At 37.2% G+C, this 18,332-nt stretch overlaps 2 protein-coding genes across 2 annotated transcripts; one reads left to right on the top strand and one right to left on the bottom strand.

Annotated features, from left to right (window-relative positions):
- The window catches only part of LOC115434446 (ly6/PLAUR domain-containing protein 6-like), a 1,359,089-nt gene that overhangs the window by 1,126,357 nt on the left and 214,400 nt on the right, over positions 1–18,332 (top strand).
- On the bottom strand, positions 1,366–18,153 carry LOC115434559 (RNA-binding protein 43-like). 2 transcript variants are annotated; one of them, XM_030156601.1, is made up of 4 exons: positions 17,906–18,153; positions 16,359–16,453; positions 16,139–16,230; positions 1,366–1,466 (listed from the first exon to the last, which is right to left on the bottom strand). In XM_030156601.1, exons 1-4 carry the CDS (start codon positions 18,111–18,113, stop codon positions 1,427–1,429), a joined length of 435 nt encoding a protein of 144 aa, XP_030012461.1. In that variant the 5' UTR covers positions 18,114–18,153; the 3' UTR covers positions 1,366–1,426. The 2 variants fall into 2 exon arrangements, with proteins under 2 accessions (XP_030012461.1, XP_030012458.1); XM_030156598.1 differs by lacking the exon at positions 1,366–1,466 and having other exon boundaries at positions 13,969–16,230.

The following is an 18,332-nucleotide window of genomic DNA, read 5'->3' on the forward strand; positions in this document are numbered from 1 at the left end:
TACCTGATGGACCATTAATCTTGTCAATCCATGTAAATAATTGGTGTAAAATATAGTTTTTCATCTTTTCATGGTCATTAGAAATGACCCATTTGGACGTTCAGAGGCTCTGTAGTGAACTTGCAAACACCATCATCTTCTACAACATGGATTCACCAGTAAAACCTATGGCGTTGGATTCATGACAGTGCATTTAAACACTTTTTTAGACATGTTTATGTTCAGTTGATATATTTTCCTGACAAAGTCACTTTTTCTTCAATTTTCTCTGTTTATGATCTAATAAGGTTTGAATTTACTCTGAGCTTTAATGAACATTAACATGATCAACAAATTAAATGATGGAAAATAACTGATTTTGACTGAAAATATGTAAAACACATAGGATTAATATTACATTAAATGGTGATAAATCACTGAAGAAAGGTTAAACAGAGAGAAATATTTAGTTAGGAACTGTCACAAAAGTCGCACTGGGTCTTTATGGGTTAAATTTCAGTGCATGTGGCATTAACATGTACTCTTCCTTCTGATCAGATTTCACTTTCTTTCTGTGTTTCTACACAACTGAAAAAACTCACTCAATCGCCTAAACATAACAGATAAGCTCAATTTAAGTTCCTACTCAAAACTGATAGAAGTCGCATTTAATGTGTAATATGAACGAGCACACAAAAAAAATCGGATTTCACCAAAAAATCTGAATTGTGCGTTAAGACCTGCTGTCTGAACGTAGCCTTAAAAACTTATATTTAAAACTGTAGGTACATTTAATTGCACAAAGCAATAACACACATTTTTAACAACCTAAAAGATTATTTATGCATGGACAAGAGGCCAAAATGTAGAGAAAAACACTCCTATTCCAAAATATCTGCATTAGTGTGGATGGGACATTAATATTATTACACCTTTCACAACTGACACTATAGTTTTGGTAAAATCAACATCTATAAACTATTCCAGAAAACACTGTTTTTCTGTTTAAATTGGGAAAATGAATTCACGTATCCTAATGTTGAGAGAAAGTTTGGGAAAAACAGCCCTAGAGAATGTAATGTGTGTAAATACTAAAAGACTTTTTTAGTTTCTTGGTTGTGGGACATTAGGTTGCACCAATTTAGCATATTTGGCAGACGATGCTCTTGTACATTTGTTTTCAACTTCTATTAAAATCCACCCAAAAGTGAAACCAGTGGGGTCTTCTGCAGAGGCTTCTCACTTAAACCAAATACATATTATGGGGTTGCTTTGAGCCAGTGGGCTGGTGTTGGTGGGATTTGAGGGTTTTGGGAGTCTGGGGAGGTTCATACCAACATGTCTTTGATCCACTGAAGTGGCCCGAGGTCTGCCAGGCCTGCTGTGAACCGGCTGGGTGGATTGGGTGCATGGATGGAGGCGAACCGGGTGAAGGTATGTGTGTAACTCAAAACATCCAACCAAGGTTATGCATGGAAACACCAGTGCTGTGTTGAAAGAAAAGTTAATTGTTTTAATGAGAAAACGTGTCAAGTGAGATAAATACACCAGGAAATTCAGTTCATAAATCATACATGTACACAACCCTCTGCATTATAAACACTATTATTCCTTTCACATTCTCCATTATATGCTTTAAATTACATAGAGGTGACTGTTATTTGGTGGAAGATTAAAAATATGCCCAAAAGAAAAATGATTTTCTATTTAAATCTATTTAATAATGTGTGTTTATATAAGATAATATATATGATAGAGACAATTCAAAGATAATTCAATTAAAATAAAGGTGCTTTCAGTGCTCTTTCCCAATCTGCTTCGACTTTAATAAAAACAAATCCCGAATATGCTTGTTGCCATCAGGAACCTCCAGGCTAACAGGAGCATTTAAATCAAGCAATGGTGCGTTTATGGGCCTTATTAAAATTCAGACATTGTTTGAACAATAATTACACACCTCCTCCTCTTGTATATTCAGCTTAAAGCCAATCAGAAACTGAGATTTTCAGTTCAATCAACTCGCATACATAGATAAGGAATCATTCTTTTCTTCTTTTTTTAATTTTTTTTTTTTTTTTTTTATTAAACATTCCTACTCATTAATGTGTGTAGGACTGAACACCTGAATAGCCTTTTATGTGCATGTAATTTCCTTGTGTTGATTAAAATTTCCACTCTCTCCCCCCTCTCTATTAAATCTGTTTAGGGCAGAAATGCACATTTATTTGCAGCAGTGTTAAATATACAGGGAAAGTGTATTAACGTAATATATGGGGTGAGGCAGCCTGCACAAACAAAGAGGATTTCCTCGTAAACCGGGGTGATATCACACAGTTATCCATGTGACACATTTTGCGAATGCAGCAGAGAGTTGGTGGGCCGAGGGTGTAGCCCAGAGGGAGAAAATGCCACTTGCCTCTCCTGTTTTCAGTCTGTCTCCACTTATGAAACTCACATAAAACCAATAATGCTGTGCAGATGTAGACATCTTGCCCGTGAGCGAACAATATAGAAGGCGCAGTATGTCGGGAATGTCTTTGATCAAGGCTTTATGAAGGAGACGGCCACTTTGATGATTTTGCTGACATTTCCAGGAGACTTTAAAGACTCAAGTCAGGCTAATCAAATCAGTGTGGCTCTTTCCTATTTGTGGTTAGGTAGCATATATGCGGCCAGCCTCTTAGTACTCTGGATTTTTTATGGTTTGGAGATGAGGAGACATTGTGTCTAAGTGCTTTATAAACGAATGAAAAGACTTGTGCTCTTTCTGTACAGGCGCCGGGTTCTATTCTTACAGTGAAATAACAACAAGTGCTTACATCCACAGTGGGTGAAGGAACTGAATTCATGTCCCAGACTCCGCCTAAACAAGCTGCGAAGAAAAACACTCAAGGCCACAAGTCCATTTAAATCTCCTCTCCTGAGAGCAAGAAACAGCACAAAGAGCCGAATGCTGCTTTTGCTTTTGATAAGGCAGACATCATAACAAGGTGTGCAACCTCATTTCCCAAAAAATCTGGATCATTTTATAAAATATGACTAAAAACCAAATGCAAGGATTAGCAAAACTCATAAATCAGTATTTTGCTCACAAGAGAACATATAACACATTTCATTCATTCATTACCTCCGCCAAGGAGGTTATGTTTTTGCCAGGGTTTGTTTGTTTGTTTGTTTGTCTGTCCGTTAGTGTGCAACATAACTCAAAAAGTTATGGACAGATTTTGATGAAATTTTCAGGGTTTGTTGGAAATGGGATAAGGAAGAAATGATTAAATTTTGGTGGTGATTGGGGGTGGGGGGGCCCACGGGGGGGCCCATTTCCAACAAACCCTGAAAATTTCCTCAAAATCTGTCCATAAATTTTTTGAGTTATGTTGCACACTAACGGACAGACAAACAGACAGACAAACAAACAAACAAACCCTGGCAAAAACATAACCTCCTTGGCGTGGGGGGGGCCCACAGGGGAGGCCACTGATCAGCCTTGGCAGAGGTCTGCGCTCTCCGAGTGCTTTTCTAGTTCATTTATTTGTTTTGAGCAGAAGAAAAAAAAACAACTTTTTTTGTGCACAAAGGAACTAATGGCAGAGCAAATACATTAATAAATGAAGGTGATCAAGACAAAAGAACAATTGCCATGTACACTAGTAATAACAAAATAAATTCAATATGTACTGTTCAAAAAAGAGTGGAAAGAAGAAAACTTATTAAATCCCACCCCCATCTCACATTTATACAACATAACACATTACTTTTGCTTCCTTAATGATATAGTAACATCTGTTTAGCGTCCTAATAATTTTTAGATTTAGATTAGATTAGGAAAACTGATGTATATTACACTTAGTAACTATCTAAATGACAATCTGCATGACTTGTAATACAATATACACACACGTGTTGAAGCTGAGAAAATGTACCATTTAAATAAAAAATACGGCCACTTTGATTTTGATGTTACAACATGTCTCAAAAAAGTTGGGACAGTGGCAAGAAAAGGCTGGAAAAGGGGTAAAAAGAAACAGAGGGAGAAGCATTTTGCAACTACTTATTTGCTATAGTATCTATGGATGGCATCGCAAACTGTCTTTACAAACAATAATTTGCGGGGGTGTTTCTGAGCCCATGCAGTGATTTCCATTTTCCTGGTTTTAATGCAGGGCTCCAGATTCTCAGTATCCTTTGATTATATGACGTACTTTAGATGATGACATATTCACAGCCTTCACAATTTTACGCTAAGGAACATTACTCTGAGATTGTTCCACAATGTGTACATGCAGTTTTTCACAGATTGATGAACCTCTGCCCATCTCTACTCCTCTATCATGCTCTTTTTATATACAATCATGCTACTGACTACTGACAATTCATCTAATTAGATGCAAAATGTTCCTCCACTTATTTCCTTTAAGTACCATTTACTCTTACAGCTTTTTGTTGGCCGTTTCCCAACTCTTTGGAGATGTGTTGTCAAATACACATACACATACATACACTCAGTGGAAATATTTGATATGTTTTTTATGTTCTATCATGAATAAAATATGGCTTAATGAGATTTCCTAATCATTCATTCTGTCCAGTTCTTTTGGAATGGAGGTTGTTAGCACTAAACTTTCTAAAGTCGGAATTATTTGCTCTAAAATGTACAACTCCTGACTTCAAGTGTATCTACAACACAATTAGCGATGTTGTACATGTTGGACTAAAATTGAAAAAAAAAAAGAGAGGAAAACCCCCCCACACATGTTCATTTTAAGAGGATTAGCAAAAATGCACTTTAGAAAATAAATGAAAACTAAATTTTCTGCAGTGAATTTTCATTGTTGTAGCTTACATCTATACAGTAGGTGCTAATAGGAAGCAGCAATAATAATACTGCTAGTAATGTTGAATGAATCTAAAATATTTAAAATGCTATGAACATAATCTAACATGTTACATGTTCTATTTAAGGGCATGTATTCTAATATCTACAGTGAAATGCATTTTTAAATCACCCCTTGACACATCCTATATTTTGGCTCTGAATGACTGAATATAATCTGTTTCTTTCTGTGCCAGAGGTTTCTGGATGTTTCTGCCTCTGCTCTTTATCCTTCTCCAAGCAGTCACATCTCATAAAGCCAGCTGCATTCATCTTCAGCCTGATTTGGGATGCAGGCTGCATACAAATGCACACTAACACTCATTCAATGCCCTTCAGACACACCTGCATGTGCAAACACACCTATTCCAACAAGTCCTGTTGGCTCAGTAGGTCAGTTATCGTCTGTCTCTTCTCCATCTGTACCTTTGACGTAGCGAGTCTGTATAAATATTGTCTTCTCAGTCAGAAATACAGCTGGAATAGCCTAGGGTTACCAACTTTAGTGCAACATATTCTGAACTCATATCTACTTTTTGATTAGAATATTAAATGTGTAAGTTACATATCCTGTTCTGCCCATTTTTTTTATTTAGTTCATCCACATTTTGTTCTTACTTCTCTGTTTTAAAGATTTAGTCTCTTAAAATCCTTTCTATTTAGAAAACTAGAAGTCACTACAGTAACTTTGATACATACATAGCCGTTTACCATGCATCTGTGTATGATGACCCAATTACATAAGCCATGCCATATATAAATAAGAAAAAAAGAAGAGTAAATTACAAACTCTTTAAACATAAAGTGATCCATGACTTAATACAAACAAAAGATGAAGTCATTAATAATCCAACAATCCTATATGTACTTTTACTGTTTTCTGTTACATCTGTACTGTATTTATGCACTGTATTATATTATGTTTGGAGATACTGATTAATATGTATTGTCTGTAATGAATGAATGAATGAATGAAAATACACCTAGTCTACACTAATGCTTCTCAAGTCACCTACTTTCAAACTAAGATTGGGAAATAACACCAAATTCATTCAGTTAATTCAGGTTTTGGTCTGTGAAAGCAAACAGAAATGCCTAAATTCCTAAATTGAGACTGTTCATCTGCAGAGCCTTCTGTCTCAATGTACTCTCAAAATGCAATCTGTTCGCCTCTTGTATATTTATTATGCATATGTTTCTCCAGTTATATATGGTACTTTTAGTTTTTTGCGGTCCATATAGACATATTGCCCAGCTCTATTTATGATCCAAATCTTTCCATGGTCATTTGATCACAAGCCACATTTATAGAATTAATGTGAATTTACTTTGTCAAAACAAGCGGATTAACATTGTTGTAATGAGCTTTTTGTGGAAGCTGTTTTGATTCTAAATGCTTTAGTTGTTGTAGTTTTACGGTCTTATGTGCAAACTCAGTCAACCTGAAGCCATTTTTATTCCATCCAGGTAGCAAAGAAAGTAGAATATATGAAGCCAGGTGTAGACCATCCTTTCCAAAAGTGTGGTTTGGGAAACACAGATGGATTTCAAAAAAAGCATCTAAAAAAAAAACTGTCAACAAGAAGCATTTATTATGATAGTGTTGTGCAATTCTAATGATTGTATCATTAGAAAAGCGAATCAAAACTAATGTCTGATTGGAAAAAATGCTCAATTCATAGTATTTGAGTATTTTAAATGTTAATATTTAACTGAGTGGAGGAATTTAAAGAATAAAAGAGCATATTGTATCTGGCTATATACACCTATATTAGGTCTTATTTATAAAACAATTAACATGAATGTTCAATATCTGCAGGAAATTAAGATGTGATTTATCAAGAGTGAACCACACTCAATGGCCAGTTTATTAGGTACACCTTAGTAAATCAGAATCAGAATACTTATTAGTCTCAGGGGGAAATTTTTATTTGTTACATTTGCTCCATTTAAGTATAACAAAAAGTAACAGGGAAAAAAAGAGTGAATGGTTGTTTATTTATTCAACGTCATCGTAAGGTGATGGAGAAAATGTTAGGAACAATGGTCAGGTGCCTTCAAGGCTGAGTGCGAACTGGGTCGCGATGGTAAAAAGTGGGTCCCCAGAAAAAAAACGGTCTCGACAAACCAGACAACAGGTACAGAGAGAAGAAGCCGCTGAAGACTGAGTGGTAGCAAATTATACACGGCTTCTTTTCATGTAATCTGCTTTCACTGTAATTATGTAAATCCCTCCATTGTGAAGGGAAACTGGATTTCTTGGATTTCTCTGTTTGGTTGCCAAAACAGTAAAATGGCAAAGTTTTATGGAGGCCAATTCGTGGTGTAATTGAACACACCACGATGATGACATGACTGATCTGAATGTGGCCAGTGTCAGGTTTTCTTATTAAACCTGGACTCTCGTCATGGTCGCAGTGCGGCATGAGTAATGGCAGGCAGAATGGCGCACATTTTCGGTGACAGCTTCAATTTAGAAAATGTACCGTCCAATGAACCCACAGCCTCACTTTCACCTGGACACATAAATATATTCTTTAAAACAAGACAGGGAGCCTCAAACGAGCTGCAGCCTCACAAATGTCTCCATGCCATGCTGTGCCATGTGAGCAATGATCCCCTCTCAGTCTTTCGGTGTCTCTTATCAGTTAATGGAGCTGAAAGACGAGGGCTGAAATTGAGAAGATCTCCCAGAAGGCAACAGAACCAATCATATGATAGTTTGGACCAGCTGCGGATGATCACATCTTGATAATAATGAACCAGACTGTGCCTCATAGTAAAATCGATTTTGATTGCTTTTGTTTCTTCTTACTGGATTTCACCTTCCAAGCACTGTCATCAAACTTCTTCTACTGCACAAATAAAGACTGTGAACGGCTGCTTCAACCTCAATATTTCCTGCCTTTAGCATCTAAGGGATGTTGTACTTGGTGGGTTTAATTCAGTCCCGGTGTGGGCCGCATGTGGTGCCCGTGTGTCGAGAATTGCGGCCTGCGGTGCCGAGGTTTAACGGGCAATCACGTTTCTTCTTCACACCCCACTAAGTGCAGTCTTTTTGAAATGGTCAGAGGGGAGACTGATAATTACACTGACACTTCCTGGATCGGCTCATAAGTGAGGCAGTACAGATGGGGAGGTCTGATGTGCGAATGGAGGAAAAAAAAACCCAGCAGATGATGTGCAGATTCTGTGCACTACAGTAAAAGGCAGGTCACAAAGTTAAAGCTGAACTTTAGGGCATCTTGGGTGTTATTTTTCATGGTTGACAGATGATTTCCTCTTCTTAACTTAAAGTATCTCATTTCAGGAACTAGAAAACTGTTTATTTTCCATCCACATTTATCTTCTTTTCCAAGCACAAGTATGCCAAACTAACCTGGGGTTTGTTTACTTCCTGTCTGTGCATTTGACAGCTCCTGTTATAAGACCTGTTGTGTTTGCAGATAGGAATGACGGGTAAAAATAGGTAATAACTCCTGTCCTAACTTATCCTTTCACCTCTATCGCTAGCAAAGACCAGACCTTCACTGCAGTACTACACCTATGCAGGGCACATTTAAGATACACTGACTTTTTGCATTAATTTCATTTATTTGCCAATTAAAGTACTGAAAGTTTTGAAATGCTTATAATTGTTCTTCAGTGTACCTCACAAACAGATGGAAAAACAAGTAGCAAATCTTGCAAAAACAAAATTGTTCCACTGCCAAAACTTTTCACCAGAAGTGTACTTGTACTTAACTTGACTGTTTTTATTTTCTGCAGCTTAAGGCTTTTACTCCTCTACATCTCAGAGGCAAATACTGTAACTTCAGTCCACTTAATTTGTCTGACAGTTCTACTTCTATACCCTTCATATCTATGGAAAGCCAATATAGTTTTTCCAAATGTGTTTATTTTGGATGTTTGTGACAAAAATGAAGGCTAGTGTTCCTTTATGGATTCAGAAAATTCTCTGCCTTCTTAAGCTAAATAGATGTTTTAAAACCCCTGCACAGAAACATGTAATGATCTTATAGAATTTGATGTGAACAGATTGAATGAGGTCAGCCTTAACAGCTAAAGGAATAAAATGCTACATGCATAATGATGGAACAGTAAAATGGATCCAAAAACATCATATGTAATATTAAAACACTAACAGAGACATTTTTACCATATGAAAACATCTATGCTTCAAATTGTAAGTGCAGTTTGCAGATAATACTTTCACTCGAATGGAGAAAGTTTCCTTGTAGTGGCATATTAAGTGTTATTTTAATTATATAACTTAAATACATGGTCTGAATGGAGAGCTTCTTTTCCATCCTCTCTGCTTATAAATAAAAAACTATTATATTCTGAAGTGGGAAAAGTGGCAGCATATGAAAGAATGTCATATATGATGCAGAACAAAACAGAAAAATATCTTTTGAAATGGAGCAAATACCTGGAATCTTTAGATTTCAAAAACTAAAGGCCAAGAGGAGTCTCACGACAATGAACACATACCTTATGTATGTATGTGTGTATATCATGATGAGACATCTCTGTGTAGATATTCATGGTGTATGTAATATTATATACATGGATACTCAAAGTTGATGTGTGCAGGATAAAAAGCCACTATATCGATACGAAGACCCCCTCTGGTTATGGGTGGGTAATTTACCCATGCTCTAAAGTCAGTATTTGATGTATGATTATGTGATATGTTTGGAAAAAAGTAATAAAAAATGCAAGTCATAAAAAAAAAATATATATTATATTCTGACCTTAACACTGCACATCCAGCCTGCCACATTTACGTCTTTGTTCACAGCTTGTGTAAATCACGACACAAATAATTGTTTCACATTAGCAGAACTATGAGGGTAAATGTGGTGATTGTTTGCATCTTCATGCAAACTAACTGACAGTCTGGCAGGTGAGTATATGTGGTTGAATGTGGACAGAAGGAGAGGTGTGTAGGGAGGCACAGGATCAGGTAACGGAAACATCAGAGACCATGACGAATATAAGTGCTATATATTAACGCACACGATTTGTGGTGGTCAGTGGACATTCACACTTGTACTTGTAATGCATTGCAGAGAGATTTATGTTTTGTTTTTTTTAATGTGCGGTGACTCGTATGGATGCTGGTATTGAAAAGATGTATCTGTTTATGGTGTGATTTTGTATTACTTGACTGCTTCTGTGAACTGATAAAACATAAAGTTATACCTAAACAATGGACTATGTTGATTCCTGATCCCTCTCACATAAAGAACTGAAGTCCTTGTACTATTCATTTGTGCCTTGCAGAACCTTACCTTGAAACAAATTGATTTATAGTCAATGTTTTTTTTTTTTTTATCTTGTTTATACATTTGTCAGCTTAATAGATAATTTTACAAGTCAAGAAAGTCAGTTTGTTCAGACTGAAAATGCGTAAATAAAAACACTACACAAATGAAAGTCTCAGACGTGACACCACTGTAACTGTCTCCACACTCTGTTGAGAGTCTGAACAGACTGTAGTGATTTCCACCTCTTTTATTTCTTTTTCACTTTGCACTCATAGATTAAGATATGTGCAAAGGCAGGCATCAGAACTAATGAAGTCTTGTGGATGAGAGATGAAAGGTTTTCAAGAAGAAAACCAACTCAGTTGAACTTTGGAAACAGCTAAGGATGAGAAAGGTAGTGGCCATTTTGGTGTCAGTGACATGACTTACGAGATGACACAAGTGGATGGTACTTCACTGTTTTTACCACAAACTGTGACTTTCTTGGCCTGTAAACTACCTCTTTAACATTCTACACGTAAATGATTCAAAAAATTATTTTCTCTTCTCTTGCTACTCATATTCTCCCCAAAGTCAGGTCCAGTGGGTCACACTGAAAACAGCAGGTTGTGTATATTTCTGAATTTTGAGGGGGAAAAGCTACACAACTGTTGCATTTAAGCAGTGACGATGCCAGGGTTCAGGTTTGGTTTGGTTTACAGATAAAACTGTTAAACTGTTAAAAAAAGATGCTTAGAGATAAAATAAGAAATATAGTAGTTAGTTTAGTTTTTTTTTTTTTTTAATTCTTCTATACATTCTTCCCTAACCATATTTGTCTACAGTTTATCCATATTTAGGGTTTATATATCACTATATCACTGAGTGTTATAAGGATGTACAAGTACATATTTGGTATGTGTGTATGTGTATGAAAATACTATATATCTATGCACGTATATGTGTTATTGTATCATGGGTATATGTAAATTATATTTATATTTCTTCATAACAAGTCAGAAACACAATTATTTAACATTAAGTATCAGGCATGAGAGTATAGATATATTTAGACTAGGAAGCTTATTATTGTTATTAATTATTTGAGGAGAAGGGGTGGGAGTTTATAAGTTATACTTCTTCTCACTCCTTTTCGAATATGCATTTTATGTCTTATGTTAAAATGTTTTGTCTGTTTATTTATTCGTTTATTTTTACATTCATATTCAAAATAAATACTTCAATCAATCAATCAATCCATCATATGGTCTTCCTGAGAAGAGGTAGATAAACACTGGTCATCTGAGTCAACCTTCGAATATGGAGGTTAGAATACTTCTATAGAAAACTGAGGTTATATTCAGAATGGTGTATTTAAATTGATGATAAGTGAATCATTATTGTGAGACCTCACCTCTGACATAACATTGAACAGAAACATAATGGGATTTTAGACATTAATCTTCTTTAGTCACACATACGCATAATAACGGTTATAAAATGTGTAAGGATTGGTCCTGTTTACATTATGGGTCATATGTTAGAAGTCCAATTAAACACCATTCATCCTTTTTCCACAGTGACTGTAACACTAACAAACCATTTTCTTGGTCTGTTGCCCTCAATTTCTCCTACATGGCTCCTCCATCACAACTCCCTCATATCCATGCAACATTTAGGCAGAGCAGCAGGGGGGGGCACGACTCATATTTCTCCCACTTTCCCTCTTCCTGGCAGGGCGATGATCTGTAAAGAGAATCATTAAGATGCAATTTGTGGCTGTGACGCACTCACACGCACTGCCTGGAGATGCCTATCCATCACAGACTGTGCCACTCCTCACCATGAGGAGGAGGCCTGCTGCTTTTCTGCCTGACCTCTGACCTCTGAGATGTATGGACCTACACCACAAGGGCGCACACATGCAGAAACAACGGGTGGTCTGGGGGTGATAGGCGTCGTCCAATCACTGGGCTGATCCCCAGCAGAGCAGTTTCTGATGAATGTCCTTGGTGAGGATTTCCTTCTATTCTTTTTATTCTATTTCACCTCTATTGTCAAAGTCATACATGCTTAATATATTCAAAAACGCAATTACCTACCCCTAACCTAATTACATTTAATGAATAATGAGAAGAAAGAAGTAGAGGATGAGAGCAGGGATCATTTCCTGCTGCCCATCATTAGAAAAAATAATTCACCCCTTTCTGCTTGTTGACCCTCCTTTGCATTCAGCTTTACCTCAATATGCCCTACACACACATACACACACCAAAATAATGGCTAATTGTCCAAGATGTGCAATTAAAGGGGTGGCAGAGGGTGTCAAGAGGCAGAGCCCTCTGCTCGTCTCTGATGAAGTGTTCTTCTTCCCGAAAATGTAATTCCTCCATCCTCCTAGATGTTTTCATTGTATTCAAGAGCTTCCCCTAACGACGCCCGGTGCTGCAGCTCGGCAACCTCTCCCACTATGTTCCTATGGTAACAAGTCTAGTGTGTGTCTGAGAGACGGGTGATTGTCTGTTTGTGTGTTCATTATGATGGTGTGCCTTATTTTTACATAATGAATCAATTATCATGTCTGTGGCGCGTGCTCATTTGAATAATCGCAGGAAAACGAACAAGCTTGTGTGTTCCCTTCTCCACACATGATTTTACTGTGTTCACACGTCACACACTGATCAGGCGTGGAATAGGTGTCGCACTCTTTTTGTGTGTAGGAGAGAGTGTATCATGGGACATCCAACTGACATCATTTGCCTGCCAATCTGCCCCCTGCTTGCCAAACCCTGCCTCCATAATTGCTTCAGTGAGAAGGGCTGTGGCAGCTACCATGTCTCTATTTTTAAACAATTCACCTGAGGGGAGGGATGAAGTGCCATACCGCCCCCTACTGGCTAATACCAACAAGCTAAATCAGACACATTTTCATCTACTTAATTTGTTTTCATTTCTCTTCCTTAATTTTAACCTGAATGACATAATTACAACATTGACATTAGTACATGTACTATTAATCAATTAGATAGAAAAATTAAACCAATCTTCTATTAATGAGCCTAAAATACTATATTCAATAACCTAATGGTGATTGTTGCACATCTTTTGGATGCTTAAACACCGAGTTATTATTGAAGCAACATCTCTGAAACTATTACTATCTACTGCCGATGTATTTAAAGTTACAAAGAAGCAGGAATTTGAGTATGTTCAATTCATTTTCTTCTTTGCATTAATGTTTTTTTTCATCTATTGCTTCTATTTAGTTGTTTGCATGGTGCTTAAACACTTGCTTTGACAGTGTGGTGTATTCAGAGCACGTATCCACACAACGCTTAACCCTCAAAGCTCTAAACAGCCACAAGTGACCAAAAGCATCTGCTGATATAAAATACTCAATAACTTCTTAACCACTAATTCTATCAATACATGTAAATGATTCAGGTTAAATGCAGTTCATTATCTTTTCATGGTCATCAGATATAGTCGAAAAAAATAATTAGACCACCCTTGTATTCTTCAATTTCTTGTTCATTTTAATGCCTGGTACAACTAAAGGTACATTTGTTTGGACAAATATAATGATAACAACAAAAATAGCTCATGAGAGTTTAATTTAAGAGCTTATATTTAGCCATTTTCCATGGTTTTCTTGATAACCAAAATCACTTCAGTTCTTACATCAGTACCTATGGGACTGTGCTGCCAAAAACAGTGGTTTTAGGCATTCCATGTTTTCTTTTCTGTTTTAGTCACATGATACACGTAAGAGTTAGTACTTGATTGCATAAGCATTGTTTTTGATAACTTTTGATAGACTAATAGTTTTTCTGCAACTGTATGACCCATTTGAACATTCGGAGGCTCTGTAGTGAACATGGAAACACTGATACACAGATACAACCCATGTAGTTTGAGAAATGACTGGTTGTAAATGTCTTTAAAAGTAGTTAACAATATATTTCATTGTTTTCTCTATTTTGATATAACCTTCGGATTGACTCTTGAGCTTTAATGACCCACATTGTGAGTAAATTAAATACAAGAAAATACTCAATTTTCACTAAAAATGCATAATTCAGAGGATAACATTACAGTAAATGGTGATAAATAACTTAGGAAAGGTTAAATGAAGAGAAAAAATTAATTTGACAGTTGCTACAATAAGGGTTAACACATTATGGGTACATGAATGACAACACATTCCTGCAGTTTGGTGTCAGGTCAGGTGTCTTTTGCAAGAGTATTTGCCTTTTTCTGAGAAGTATAATGTACTGATGGTTTGGTGCAAGATTTTTGTTTAATGTGTGGTTCTGCAAAAAAAATAAAATAAAATAAAATAAAATAAAAAAATAGAAAAGACAGAATATAAACCCAGCTGTATTTGTTGCCAGTTCATCTACTGAATTAGCTACATCGGAATATAATGAATTCAGAAAAAATAACAGAAAGATGTGATTGTGTGAGACAGGTTGTCATCTGTCATTTTTGTTTTTAATTAGACGCTTATCTTTTGTAATTAAGATGTGAGGAGGTTAATTAAGACTTATCCCCACTGCTGTGAGAACATCATTTGGATTAAGACCTGCTGTTTAAAGACTTAATTATTAACTCATGCACTAACAAAAGAGGCTAAAATGAAGAAAAACAAAGATTATCAGTGTTTCTTTTTTATTCAAGGTGTTCTAAACATTCAGAGTTTTCTTAGTAATAAACAGAAGCTCATGTATTTCTCTTTTCTATATCCTAAATTAAAATGTAGCACAATGGCGCCACACTGTGTCCAATCACTACAGTGCACTCATTTATTAGTGTTTAATTTTAGGGAAATGTGTCTTTCAGTTTAGTTACTTTATCCTTCAGACTTTTGTAAAACAGATGACTGGATGTAGAAGGTCCCACGACTTTTACGCAGGAATCCTCTAATGTATACAGACAATCAGTGAAGACTGCATTCCAAAAATCACAGATCTCAATCACTTTGTTGTTGTCAAGCTGCTCCTTCTCATCAAAGTTTATTAAATGGACTCTCAGGTTTGACTGTCGTAACTCCACCAGGTTCTTTAAGCGCTGCAAAGCCACCTGGACCCTTGAAGTCACCCCGATGGTTCGCTTATCAGTCAGCAATATCCGAGTGAGTTCAGATCCTTCAATGCAGGTAATGGATGCGTCAAGACCTTTCAAGCAGTTGTCAAACTCATCCTTATCGAATGTTTCAATGTATTTGAAAACGTTAGAATCAACCCAAGTGCTCTCATCCTCTGCTGATAACTCCATTCTATCCGCAGCATCAGTGCCTGAAGATGCGATTTGGAGGAGTTTATCGGACGGCTTCAGATAGTCCGTAGTGCAGTGGCCCCTCAGAGACTCACTTCCAGTTGGGGCTGCTGAAGTCCTGTCTGGTCTGCTGTGTTTTTCTGAAATGCAGTTTACTCCTGGCTGTTTTGCTGATATTTCCTCAGTAGGGAACCGGTCCAGGCCTGATAAGGAAAATGTAATCCTTCCACTGATCTCACCTAACACTTGTCTGGGCTCGGCCTTTGCCCGCTCACTCCTATATTTCACAGATCCTGTTTTGTCCTGTGTGATTACAGGGGATGGCCTGGACCTGGCTTGAGCTCCCTGCTCTTCTTTTTCATACCTGTCCAAGCAGGTAAAGCCTCCTGCACCTGAAATGTCAATGTAAACTTTTTGCCTTGTGGCAGAGTTTTGCGTGTTTGCATTTGAGAAGAGGCTTTGGACTTTTGCTGCCTCACCTGTGCTCTGCAGTGGCGTTGATAAGCTGTTAGAGCCCGCTGCTTTCAGATTAGCTTTAGAACCGCTGCAGCTTAGGGAGCCGACAAGCTCGTGATGAGATACTGCCCTTGGATTAAGGAGAGTTTCTCTTAGTCTGGACGAAGCAGTTTGATTTAAGACTAGGGTTTGAAGCCGGCCGGTCCTGCTGATGAGGTTCTCTCTCAGGGCTTGGACGGCACTGAAAGGACCCTCGATCGTAGCTTTTCTCAGCTCAGGCTGGTGCTGAAAACGTACTGACCTGTGTGCTGACTGCAGACTACGAAGCACTGACGACTGATCACTACCGAACATGGACAGATCGACTGTTGCATTGGCGACATAGTAAAACACCTGCAGCGTGAAATGAATTTGCATGTGAGTCATTTGATGAAAAGTGGTTATAAGCAAATTCATATCTATAATGAAGGAGATGCAAGTCATTAATGAGAATAAAACTGATAAAATATTGTGTCACTTACTTCTGTGGTAAAAGGGAAAACAGTAAGAGGATAGTCTTTGGGAAACTTTCTGTCTGTCATGATCTGTTGATCCTTTTGAATCACCCTTGCTGCATCTACGAAGAGTTCATACAGTTATGTACATTATGACATTTCTTCTTCCAATACAGTTATTTCTCATCATAAACCAGTACAGTTTAATGTGTCACTGAAATAGTTTATCAATTCTAAACCATATCAACCAAGTACTTTATATAAGTAAGTGTTTCATTTACACTTGATTCATCAGCCAATGTGAAATGTTCAGGGGGTTCCCATGGGAACCAAACCTCGTTCCCAAGGGAACTCACTGCAACACAAAAGAGGAAACATGTTCAACAATTTATGCTTAATGGATTACATGAATACTGAATCGTACTCTCACTGGAGATGGTTTAAGGCCTTGATGCATTTGCATTTTTTTGTTCTCTGAAAAGGAAGTATGATGGTGACCCTGACGGTCCAAAGAGTATGTCAGAAAAGACAACGACATTGCACAGAACACAATAGCATTACAGAAAACCTGTCTCTGATAACAGAAATGGTGTGACTGGACAGAATCCAAGTCAATTCAGAGTTTATTCAATAGACAGAAACAGGACACGACATTGAACGACTGCCAAGACACTGTACTCAGAGACGCAGGCATGAAAAGTGGTATCACTTGTTTTCTGGCCCTGCATTTTGATTATTATTGTCATATTTTTGAAGACATTTATGTATTTTCTGTCATATTTGGTTAATTGTTGTTGTGTTTTCATCACCGCTCTGACACCTTGGCTCATGCTTTGTGAAACGCTGTTGTAGTCAACCACCCTGGAAAACACTTCTTCCTGAAATACTTTGCCCTGTGTGAAAATTTGTTTTGTGAATACTATTCTGAAGTCTTTAATTATGTTTTTTTTTTTTTTTTTTTGTAAAGTTGACATGTTTTGTTCTCAAGTTTTCTAAGATGTATTACAGTATATTAAGAATAAAACTGATCAAACAGTGTGAAATGTTGACTTTTCTGAATATTATCTGTAACAATGCGTTGCTTTACATGCAGCATTTAGAAAAGTGCTGATGTGTTTTGCCTGTAAGATTCCAAACATTTATTATAATACGTTAACATGTAATAAAACATGGCGTGAAATGTCATTATGTCCTTAAATACTAATGCTATGTTTGGAAAAATGTGAGGGACATTGAACTAAATTACTGTATGTTACAGTGTTCAGAGTAAAATAAGCCTTTCAATACCAGGTAAAAAGTGGGACTGGGTTAATATATCACACAATGGAACAATGAAAATATGTTCCAAAGCTCTTATAATATAGGGTTAGGTTTGTTATAATCACATAAAATGGAGAAAAAAATAATGCCTGGCGTGTTTTTCAATTAATTAGCTAACTACTTATTAGCTTGTTTATAGTTAGCTTAAAAGTTAGCTTGCGTTACTATAGTTACTACATATCTACAAAGTAATAATGCTTGTCCTGTTTTTTTTTTTTTGTGTGTGTGTGTGTTTCATAAACATGTTAATTCACCTTCCTCTCTGTCAAAGGTAACAAACGCAACTCCGTGCAGGTCCGTGGGGTACCGGACCACCTCCACGTCCCCTCCGTGGCTCCTCCGGCGGCTCTGGAAGTGCACGGTCAGTTTATCGGTCATCCGGGCAGAGGGCAACACGTCGGGCACACCGGACACCACCACCGTCCTGCTCTCCTCACTTCTGTCCATTCGGTAAGGAGACATGTCCCGCCGTTTCCACGCCACAAACAAACACGCCCGTGGATACCAGTTACCAGTGTTTTCCTTTCACTTTGAGTGGAGTACAAGCCGCGTTTTGATTGGCTAATGAAGATGTAATGACCACTGCAGCCCACTAGGGGTCTCTGTTTCCCTACATTTCACTCAGCTGGGATTTATTGAAAATGACAAATGTATGCAGCTTGAAATCAGGCTACTAAGCAG

Source organism: Sphaeramia orbicularis, chromosome 2 (genome assembly GCF_902148855.1).
Source record: "Sphaeramia orbicularis chromosome 2, fSphaOr1.1, whole genome shotgun sequence".
NCBI classification, from domain to species: Eukaryota; Metazoa; Chordata; class Actinopteri; order Kurtiformes; family Apogonidae; genus Sphaeramia; species Sphaeramia orbicularis.